Source organism: Vulpes lagopus, chromosome 21 (assembly GCF_018345385.1).
Source record: "Vulpes lagopus strain Blue_001 chromosome 21, ASM1834538v1, whole genome shotgun sequence".
Taxonomy (NCBI): domain Eukaryota; kingdom Metazoa; phylum Chordata; class Mammalia; order Carnivora; family Canidae; genus Vulpes; species Vulpes lagopus.
In genome coordinates this window covers 21,960,194-21,972,378 of record NC_054844.1, presented here as the reverse complement: position 1 = coordinate 21,972,378, position 12,185 = coordinate 21,960,194, and the positions used below count along the sequence as shown (strand labels likewise).

Below are 12,185 nucleotides of genomic sequence, written 5' to 3'. Positions count from 1 at the left end.
AGGGAACCCAATTCAGGACTCGATCCCGGATCCTAGGATCAGGCCCTGAGCCAAAGGCAGACACTTAACCACTGAGCCACTCAGGCGTCCTGTTCACCTCCTCTAATTTGAAAACAGATCCAAGAATAAAATGTCTCTTGTCCAGAAATAATCTGAAATCTAAAGAGGGAAGTGTAAAGTAACACCAGCAAGAAATAGAAAATGTTAAGATTTCATAATCCAATGCTCACTTCATAGAATAAATACTGGTGTTATAGGATATTTCAGCAAGAAGTAAACTAATAAAGGTCAAAATAATCGGTAATGATTTCAGGAAACTTTGAAATACATGTTAATTTTATATATACATTTTATGAAATTCAGAGTGAAAAAATTTAAATTTTTTCAATCATTCTTTAGTCACATATCAAAGAACTTTTTCCTGTTTTCTACCAAAATAGCCAACAAAGTCTCACAATTTAAGATCTTTAGGGATCTTTAGGATAGCAATTCCTGTATTAAATATTCTTCTATGCTAATCCAGGCACTATAATGTTCTATTACATCTCTGTTTTTCAGATTAATTTTCAGATTATTAAAGTATATGTATACATACTGAAAATTTTTAAAGAACATTGTGGACAGAAACTATAAAGCAAAATAAATTGTAATATAAAGATGAAAATCAAAGTCAAAATGATACCCTTGCCATAAAAAAAATCTCTTAAAACATAATAGAACTTTATCTTTTAAAGATAATTTAAATATGATCATTTTTTATGCTGAGCAAATATATGGAAATTAATATTGATGTTTCTCTACTGTTTATCTAAATCAGTATTTTTATTTCAGAAAATTATTTAATTTTTGTTTTATAATTTTGCCTAATAATTGAGCAGACTCAAAAATTTAAGTTCTAGACTTGGCTCTAGTTTTGGCTAGTGTGGTCATGGGTAACTCTACAAATTATTTGTTTTCCTATCCAATTTCCTTATTAATAAAATTGAAAATACAACACCTGACCTAAACACAAAAAACAAACCAAAAAAATACCTGACCTACTGATCTCCAAGAGGCAGGATGAAGTATAAATGAACTAATTTATGTGCAAGGGCCTCATAAAAATACAAAAAAATATATTCTAATATTATAATTTGAAAGCACGTTTAATGCTGCTTCAGATAGTAGTAAAGTTGTATATTTTAATATGATCTTTTAAAATTTATTTATTTTGGTTTTTTTTAATCAGGATACAGTTCATATTTCATTAAATTCACTCTTTTTTAAAGCATACAAGTCAGTGGTTTTTAGTATAATCATGGTGTTTTGTAACCATCCCCACTGTCTAATTCCAGAACATTTTCATCACTCCAAAAAGAAACCCTGTACACGTTGGCAGTCAGTTACAGTTTAACCCTCCCCATAACATGATAATTTTTTGAGGTGTAATATTTTAAAGAACTTATGTTAAACTGAGATTTATGTTGCATGAGGAAAAAAATCACTAATAATCTATTATAGGCCATCTAGCAAAACATCATAATTCAGAAATCAATAAATAGTGAATTTTATTAAGTTTTCTAATGATAGTGTCCTGAGAAATATAATTGAAAAACATATTATATTTCATGTTGTGCATTATATTTTACGTTGTCTTTCATTTGCATGTAAATTACAATTGACATAGTAATGCATGATATAAGATTGTATTAGTATTTGCAAAGCCTGATTCTGTTCATGCAAATAGAGAACCATGCACAATCATATGAACTAGACTGTTTTGTTGTCAGGAACCATGATAAGTAATACAAATAGTTACACACGTTTGAAGAAATAAATAGAGTTGCATTATAAAGAAAGACTTTGATTTTATCAAGTAACAGCTATCAAACTACATAAAATATTGCCATTAAGAAACGGATGATAATCTAATCCTAAATAATGTATCATTTGAGATATTTTAATCATTGCCTTTTTAATTCTTTCATTCAGCTCAAAATTGTCCTTGGCAAATGAAATGGCTGTTTTTCCCATACTCTTTCACAATTGCTTTCTTATTTAACACCATATTTTTGCCACCCTCAAGTTTCTATGATTATCAACTTTTAAAATAGACGTTTTTCCTTAAGTCAGCAAATATACTTTGTTTAAGCATGTTTTATATTTATAAGAAATGCCATCATCTTGGTTGATATGAATTTAATGTGTATTAAAATGATGCTGCATAAAAATGTAATGCTTAAATTTTGAAAATAAATAAAAGGTACTATTAGACAAGAAAACTATACAACTGAAACCTGCATGGTATTAAGAATGAAATTTCATGGCCTTAAAGTGACAGAGGTCTTAATTCTACATCATTTGAAAGTGGTTGTATGCTAGTAACAATGCCAACAATAAACACATCATGCAAAAGTAAAAATGCAATAGTGAAATGAGCCATTGAAAGGAAGAGTCAGTGACCATATAATATTTCAGTTTCTATTATCTCTAGTAGCAATCTGGTTAAAAAGAAATGACAGTTGCCCTGAAGGAAATAAAGTGGAGGTATTATTGTAGTAGTAGTTTGGAAAGAAAATTGCACTGTCTTGACTGGATTATTTCTCTATCCTTGCAAACCATCTCCACCTCTCTGTGGTGCTGCTTCTTGCCTTCTTTATACAAATTGAGTTTGTATCATCTAGACTCATAGGGCCCAGGGGCCCTTTGGTGACAGAGAGGAGGAGGAGAGGGGGGATTAGAAAAAGAAAATGTGACAGGCAGTTTTGAAAAGAAAAGCAATTTTCCTTGTGGGTCTGTTCCGAAATAGGAGTTCTTCAACGCAATATTTTGCTTCTGCAGAGCAGTCTGAATCAAGTGCATGCTTGTGCTGTTTTGCAGGGCTTGGCGCTGACAGGTTTTATTTAGGAGGGGTGGGAATACAGGGGGATCGGATGTGGCGAAGTTACTAGTTTGGCTCTATCAGCCCTGGAGGCAGAGTTAGCACTTGCAATGGGACAAAAGTATTTGTAGTCATCAGATAACTTTGCAGTCAGCTTCAATAGCATCACTCCTTTCTTTTTTTTTTTTTTCCTACTTTTTTTTTTTTTTTAATTTTGGCAGCCAAGCTCTTAGTAGAACCATCTGTCTTTCTATTAGTATTTTTGAGGCCTGTTTTGAAGCCACTTTGCTTGGCAAAGTCACTTTCATCCTTGGAAACGATTTTTAAAAAAAGTTCTGTGGCTTTTTGCCGAAGAAGAGTACTATGTAAAAAAATCCACATGGCTGTTCATTTTTGTTCTAAAAGAATATGGCTACTTTGTCTTTGTCTTGAATCACATGAAATTAGAGACCATACAACTCCAGTGTGGCTGTTGGGAAGTGAAAGGCAGACATTGCAATTTTAAGCACTGTTTCTATGTCCCTGTATCTCTCAATGAGATCTTCTTTAGTCTTCCTAGTAGATTAATTGGAAAATAAATGGACTCCTTTATTCTTAATTTTAGTATAGTTTTTTTTTTCTTTCCTAAAGACCCTTGCGTTAGATAGGATAAACTGACAAATCTACTTTCTGTTCTACAAAATGAAAAATCACAAACTGTTACTAGTCATTGAGGATCCCATGCCTCTTCTTGCTAATCATAGAAAATCAGCTTTGTTTTTCCAGTTACTCCAGTTTGGGTAATTATATCCTGCCTACCTAAACCCCTCTTGCAATCTCACTTGGCTATTACCTTCTTCATTTTCTCAGAAACTACTGTGTAGCATCATTGTGTGCTTCTAAACAGCTGCTAAGTTCCCTACTGAAGGTGGCAAGATTTCAGTTGTAGATGTACTGATCCCTAAAGATGATGTGTGCTTGAACATAACAGTACTCATCTGACTAAACTCTCGAGGAACATTGGAAAGTTTTAGATTTTACATTTGATTTGTAATTGTGATGACTTAAATTGTATAGCTGCCTTTTATTTCAACATTTGTGTGTGTAGTCTGAGCAAATTTACTACCATTGTTGCTTGAACAACAAGAAGTTTTCTAGTACTCTTTTTAGTTGTCCATGGTTTACGTTCTTTTTCATTTCTCTCAATGATGATCCCAAATTCCCTTTCCTTTGCTGAACTCCCTTGTTCAATCCCAGTCTCTCTCATTTTGGGCATGTAACCTTGCCTTCATCACTGAGGCGTGATTTTCTTTACCTTCTCATTTCCCTACATATAAAATATCCACTTAAATAATACCAAATATCCACTCAAATAACACCAATCATCGGGGCCCAGAGAAAGAGTTGTTAGTCTCATTCAAAACTAATCCCTACATGCTGCCTTGCTTTTTAGCCTCCTCTGGAACTTTGGTCCACCAATTGATTTCTCTTTCCTATGTTTAAAATTCTGAATTTCTGTTTGCTCCTTTCAGTCAATAAATGTGCTAAAAACACTGCTACCTAATAAAGTCTATGCATCCCTATGTAGCTACTGTCAGATGTGTCTCCTGACTTCTCAAACCTTCTCTGAACAATAATCTACATTGGTGTCTTCTTTTCTTTTTTTTCCCTTGTCATTGAGTCTGCAACTTTTTGCAATATGGTTTCTACTCTCTCTTCTAATGGAACTGATATCGTTAGATTCATTACTATCCTCTAATTAACAATTCCAAAATATATTATTTTTTGTCTCTAAAATACTCTTTATGCCATGTGTCCACTTTTAGTCACTACGTCAGCCTTGAAATTCCATTGTTTTTGTGACACTGTACTCATTATTTTATTTTACCTCTCCACTCGTAGATTCCTCTTCCTTTGTTTATCCTTGAATCATTGTTGTGACCAGGATGATTTTAAGCTGTTTCTTCTCGTTATACTTTAGACTCTCTCTAGATTGTTTAGTTCACTCTATCAGCTGCTGACTCCCCAGACCATAGTCTCTAAAGATCTCTTCCCTAGCTTTAGACTGGAGCCTTATCTGTCTGCTCACAAGATATCTCCAATAGAATTATATTCAGGTACCTCAAACACATAATATCTTCATTTCCATGAAAACTTGTCACTACCTCTGTGTGCTTTTATTTTGGTATAAATAGTTGTGTAAACTAAACATCTGAAAGTTATTTTTGACTCCTTTTATTTCCTATATATATTATTCACTGTATATAAACATTTTTATTCGCTATATATAAATATATATTTTATTCACTATATATATAAATACTTAGGTACATAGATTTCTTAGGTACCCACACATATATAACAACCCCCCATTATCAACGTCTTTCATCTTTAAAAAAATGTTTCTTGGCTTTTTCTCCTTATTCCTGACCCTCCTATTACTGATCAAGCCCTCATAATCTATTGCCTGGTTGACTCTGTTAGCTTACTAGTTGATCATTTCCTACCTGGTCTCTAAACTTGGTCTTTCAAATTCCTCCCTATACCTATCATAGTACTCTACCTAACCTACTTAAAACCCGTCAGTGGTTCTCCAGAGCCTAGATTGGGAATTTCATGCTTTTTACCCTGATACACAAACTAATTCAGATAGACCTTCTCACCACTGCTTCCTTCTTACATTTTTTGCTAACCCAGACTGCTCAGATGGCATCCCCTTCACATGGTGCTTTTTCTTCTCCTTATTTCTTTGTTCATGTCTCCTTCTTTGCTTAGAATTCTTTTCCTATACTCCCATCTCTTTGCTTGACTAACTCCTACTTATCGGTTCAGACCCTGTACCTAGTGGACCTGTCCCCCTGAGGCTTGTCTTGATATCTCCTGGCCAAAGGAGTCTCTCATCTGTGCTTCCATAGTATCCTATACAAGTCTCTGTTGTTCACTTAATGGTAGTGTATTATAGTTACCTACCCAGATGCTCCACCAGACTCAGAGCTCCTAGAAAGGAGATATCATAGCATGTGAACTCATCTTTGCATCCCTGGTTACCAAAAAAAAGTGCACATTCTTTCTTCTTCTTTTTTTTAATTGCATTTTTATTAAAGAGCTGTTATTTATTCCTTCATGAGAGACACAGAGAGAGAGGGAGAGACACAGGCAGAGGGAGAAGCAGGCTCCTTGCAGGGAGCCCGATGTGGGACTTGATCCGGTCCCGGGATCATGACCTGAGCCAGAGGCAGATGCCCAACCACTGAGCCACCCAGGCTTCCCAAAAGTGCACATTCTGCTTAGTGAAAATGTTGATTGAATGAATAAACTAATAAACTGAGCCATGTGAGTGAAAACTAAATTAATAATCTTAAGTACCTAGTTGATATATTAGTTTCAGGGAGTCACTAAAGGGGTTTGCAATAGAATATTTACATAAAATATAAATATTTAACTAGGAATAATTGATAAGTATTAACTTGGTTTTTTACAAGTATGGTAATGTGGCTGGTTTGTATTACATTTTTAAGATTTTCGAGGGCATGATTGCACTATGTGGTGGAATGATAAAAAAAATGTTAAAACAATATGTTGTCTGAAGGGAAGTAGCCTCTTAAATTTATTGTGGGTTGTTCTAACTAGTGAATAACATGCTACCTATAAAAAGAACTAAAATTTTGTGACAAAAGAATTTTATTGAAACTTAATTATAAATGTCACACATTTTAAACCTTAATTAGAAGCTTAAAAGGAATTTCATGCATTAAGTGAAAGAAAATAAACTAAGTTATTAGTGAATAGGATTGGAAATATTCAAAACTGCAAATATGTAAGTGTGAATTACTAACCCTGTAAGAAACTAGTTTTAGAATTCAACCAGGAAAACATTATACTGTTTTGATCCAATGTGTCCCTTTTCTCCCAAAGGGTGACAAAATTTCAGTAGCAGTTAACTGAAAATCAATTAAGATATAGCAGTAATACAATTGGTACTCATTATTTGCACTACTTATGTTCTATAAAGTTGCCATGAACACTGAATTAGCAAATACAAAACAATTGCTCCTGGGGAAGGTGTAGTTAAGTCCCTGAGAGCCTTTAGTCACACCATTTTCATAACTTGATCTATACATAACCTTGTGTAATGTGTGTTTCTTTATAAAGACACCTTATTAATATTTATTATTGATTTTATATACATTTTAAATAGTGAAATTACCAACAAAATTTCCTACTCCTTTGTGTATGTCTGTGAGTGACTGCAAAGCACTGATACAAGTACATTTGGTGGTGAGGGGAGGGAACAAGTAAATTTAGTGAATAGGCAAATTTGCATATATAGATTCTACAGATAATGATCAACTATATTTTGAAATGCATTTTTAGTTGCATATGTGGATTAGTCACACACTTTGGATTATATTTATTTTACTGTTTATCCTCAATTTTAGTGCAATACTCTATAATCTGTTGTATGATCATCTAAAGAAAACCCATCATTGGGACTGTGAAATTAGGCTTATTCTTCATTATTGTTCCTTTCTTTCCCTCATGATTTCTCTTTCCCTACCTCAGTCAGCTTTCCTCATTATGTGGAAAAAGAGTACTAGATTAAGAGTTAAGAGTAGTTCCAATATTAACTTTGCCTCTACCTTAATGTAAGAACTTGAACAATTTATACGCCAAGGCATTATTTCCTCATCAGCAGAATGATTGTGTGTGCCAATCTGTAGGATCTTTCTCAACCTTAACACTCTGTTATTCTATATATTTGGAACTTGGAAAATTTAAAATAGTGACACAAATTATAAAACTAAAGCAAAATGCATTTCCATAATCATAGTAAGACAAAAGCTTAGAATACACAGATTTTTAAAAGCACTGGGATTCATTACAATTTATTTTTTTAAATATTCAAACTTTTACCTGAAAATTATTAATAATTATTAGGGTTTAAGTGAATTACCTGGATATAAACTATCACACATGAACAGTCTGTGTACTAGTTTAACTAGTTAAACAATATAACAAAAAATCCCTTTATAATAGCAATATTTTTTTTTTAAGATTTCATTTTTTTATTTTGAGAGAGAGATTATGTGAGCCGGGGGAGGGAGAAAGAGAATCCCAAGCAGACTGTGCCCAGCATAGAGCTTGACACAGGGCTCAATCCCACAACCCTAAAATCATGACCTGAGCCGAAACCAAGAGTCAGACACTTAACCGACTGAGCAACCTACGTGCCTCAGAAATAAAAATATTCTCAAACAAACATAAATGTAAAATTACCAAGAAAACTACAAGAATTATATGAAGCAAAAGAAGATTTGAATAAATTGAAAGATATAGCCTGTTATTGGCTATGAAGCCATCAGGCTAATGAACTCAAATAGAAATCCCATATCCTAAAATTAATGTGGAAAAATAAATGTTAAACAAAAAGCCAAGAAATATTTGAAAAAAGAAAATAGTAATAATAGAGTAGTAACTACACCTATTATTAAAACATATTGTAAAGGTATAATTAAACAACGTGGTACTAGAACATGATAAGCAGGCATATCTGTCCATTACAGAAATATGTAATAAATTTCTAATGTATCTGGATTACTTTTCCATTTCTTCATGCATGCCTAATCCTAGAAGCATGGACATACCATCCTGTATAAGACTATTTAGCTATGGCTTAAGAATAAGAACACAAAGCAGTTAGTACTTTATGCTGTCATCCTTCTTTGGTGAAATTGGATTCCTTTCTGGTCATTAAATAACTGCTGTCCACAGGCCTTTTGTGGACATTTGGAGTTGGTGCACAAAGATGTATTTTAAAAGATGGGACTATACAATTTGTTCTTCTTCTTTATTCATGAATTATCCATACATATAATAGTTTCAGCTGCTGTGCTAAGCTCTAGAGGTACAGTAATAAGTTACAACCTCTTTCCTAAAGAAGCTCATAGGTCATAAGGGAGACTCGAGTTATACAAGTAACTATTATTCAATACAGTAAGTATTGTATTAGCTTTATGAGGTTAAAAGAAGTAACAGTTCTTTCTGCTTGAAAATTGGCACCACAAGAAAGAAGTGCTTCACAGGCAAACACATTATGTGGGTCTCAAAAGCCTTTGAAAAATAAGTAAAATTTTGCCAAGAAGAAAAGGAAAAGAGAAATCACTCACAACAGAAGAGAAAATACTTTTGAACACACTCAGGCATGGAAAAACACCGAGTATGCAAGGAACTCTTCATGGTCCTTTGAGGTAAGAGTACAGCTCTGAGGAAGGGCACATATCTGGAAAGATAGACTGAAGACAAATTGTGAAGAATCTTGAATGCCACGCTGAGGGATTTAGTTGCTGTTCTTTGGGTAGAAACAAACTATCAAAAGTTTCTCACAAAAGGGACATAAAAAAAAAAACAGATGAAAGACTCAATTAGAAAGAATTCTATGGATCGAGTCCCACATCGGGCTTCCTGCATGGAGCCTGCTTCTCCCTCTGCCTGCCTGTGTGTGTGTGTGTGTGTGTGTGTGTGTGTGTGTGTCATGAATAAATAAATTTTAAAAATCTAAAAAAAAAAAAAAAAAAGAAGGAATTCTATGAGCAACCTAGCTTAATATCTGGCTCTAAACTGTAGGCCCCAGAACCTGTAAAAGTCAGGCAGTCTCCCTTTCAACTGCTTACATACCCAAAGGTGCTTTGTAACTCAAGGCAAAGACAAAAAGATTTGTCAGCAGTGACCAAAAGCATTCTCTAAGACCATACTTCTCAAATCTGGATGCACGCTGGAATCATCAGGGAAACTTTAAAAAAATGCCCATGGCTGGGTCTCACCCCTATTGATTCAGACTCAGTTGGCATGGGATGTCGTCTGGGCACTGAGGAGGTTTCAAAGCTTGCCAGGTGATTCTAATATACATTCAAGTATGAGAACTACTGCACTAAAACAAGAACCTATTGTTTCTACAATTCTGGAAGTTATTTTTTCCCAAATTTTAAGGTATCTGAAATTTGGATACTTTTTACAACCCTTATATGCGTTTCATTTGAGGCTCCTTTCTTCTTTCTAAAATGCTCTTGTTAAATTCATTTGTACATCGTCTTACTGATGCTATCTTCGAAAGGAGGAGACATACTGTATAAATTATAATAACTTACAAACAACAAAATATAAAATATATACAGGAGTTGGTTTGCTGTTTGTTTCTTTGCTTGTCATTCTGCTCAGCATCCTCTTCTTGCACTGAACTAGCAGCCATGCTGTTTTTCCCTCAGATGTCTATCTCTTGTTTTAGACCACTTATTCCTACAAACTTGCTCAATATGCAGTCTCTAATTTGAGTCTTTAATCAGTTGTTTTCCATTGGTTTCTGCATAAGGTATGTCTTTCCTCCAATATGCTCAAAAAATGCTGGCTGTAGTGATATATACCTTCTGCTCTAACCCTAAGACACTGTCTTTTTGTATTCCTGTTTGTTGTTGTTCCCTTTTAGTTTCACTCTGGTGGCAGTTATAGGTTTAAAGTCCTTTTGGCTAAAATAAATGCTTTCCAATTTGGAGTCATTGTGGAAACAGATCTCTCATTCTTGTAGTGCTTATTTTTCTCTCTGTCTCTGTGTCTCTTTCTCCCTCCTTCCCACCCTTCTCTCAAACATCCCCCGCAACCCACAGCGCACACACTCAACAACCAAAATCTCAGAAATATCTCAGAGGTTTACTGCGAAAGATGAAATAATGGACAAACTGAAGGTGGACTTTTAAAGTAAGAAATGATGAGCATTACGAGAATCACAAGTTCCTCAAGAATGTTCAGTGCAAATGAGGAAAGGAAAACAAGTCAGGGTTGCTGTTAGGATTAGCAACTGAGTGAATTTGCAATCTTTTCTGGATATTTGTTTGTCTTAGTTTTGTATCATTATCCCCACTGTAATGTAATGGGCATACATTACATTGAATCTTGCTTTTCTTCTTCACTCTTGTTTCCCTACTGACAATTTCATTTTCTTGTACATAGTATGTGTTTTTTTAAATATTTTCTAAATAACTGAATTAATGTGTAGAAGGAGGAGTAAGGGAGAATAAAGTGTCAGATATGTGATTTTTTTAGTATGATCGTAAATTCTTGGTTATGTATTTAGTGACAAATGCTAACCCATGATCATGTTCACTAGGGTGATCTTGCTTAATTAAATATTTTGGAGTAGAATCTTACTTATTTTAGTGATAACAATCTTTCCATTAATCAGTAATGTGACATTGCTGAGGAAATGACTGTATTAGGTGATATTTCTAGAAATCTCTGCTCAGTTCAAAGAGGATAGCGATTCTGTTGTGCTGTATTATTTATTTACTGATGTGAAAACCCCATATTCTGAGAATGACATCAGCAAATGAAAGTATTCCAAAGATGGCGACCAAAATATAGACCATGTGGTTTGATGAGTGGTTCAATTGATTGTAAAACGATAGATGGAAACAAAAGTATAATCAGAATGGGGTTTAAGGGACTGGACTTTAAACCTGATCTAACTGTCCCATTCCTTGGCCTTAGATGAATCAATTTTCTTTTGGCCCCAATTACCTTTCTATAAACAAATTGGAAAGTCTTGGTAACTCTCTAAGCTTCTTTCCCAGGTCTTTTGTTCAAAACATTTCAATATTATGTGAACATGATAATTACCTTCAAATAATGAAAAACTAGTATATGTAAAATGATACCAGTTTAGTTAGGTGTGTTTTAGAAGATAGAAATAGCCCTAACAGGATTTACAGAAGGAGATTTTAGTTCAACCTAAGGGTAATTTTTTGACCATTATATTAATGCATAAGTAAAAGCTTTCTTGTATGAAGGAGTGATACTTCATGTAGAATAAACAGGGAAATTATTCATCAAGTGAGAAAATGAGCTGCTTGGTAACACCTCCAACTATAGTATACTCTAATTTTCCTAAGACATGACCTCAGGCCCAGTGTTTGAGCAAGCTTATATCCCAGTTTATTTGAATTTAATAAATGGTCTTCTTTTGTCATAAAGTAAGGAGGGTGGGAAACATGGAGCACCAAAACTTCGTCTCTTTGATTCGCTCTATAACGTTCAGCAGGTTCAAGGTCAACTGCCGCCATTAATGATTCCCGTGTTTCCTCCTGATCAACGAACACTGGCTGCAGCTGCCCAGCAAGGATTCCTGCTTCCTCCAGGCTTCAGCTATAAGGCTGGTTGTAGTAAGTACCACTGATTTTCCATTTGGGAGTGGGTGGAGGGAATGGCTTTAAATTAGGCAATTTAATATTCCTGCCACACCAAGAAATGAGATCACTCATATAGCATTTTTATTTTAAAGAGGAAACACACAGAAAGT

The 12,185-nt window shown here is 34.2% G+C and overlaps 1 protein-coding gene across 22 annotated transcripts in view; it reads left to right on the top strand.

Moving 5' to 3' along the window:
- Nucleotides 1–12,185, top strand: part of SOX5 (SRY-box transcription factor 5) — a 1,001,956-nt gene that overhangs the window by 859,179 nt on the left and 130,592 nt on the right. For 20 of the 22 annotated variants that reach the window (XM_041735837.1, XM_041735832.1, XM_041735833.1 and 17 more), the window contains one exon: nt 11,925–12,048. In XM_041735837.1, the coding sequence (XP_041591771.1) occupies nt 11,925–12,048 (124 nt within the window). The remainder of the gene's footprint in view (nt 1–11,924; nt 12,049–12,185) is intronic. The other 2 variants (XM_041735846.1, XM_041735826.1) reach the window with 1 other exon arrangement.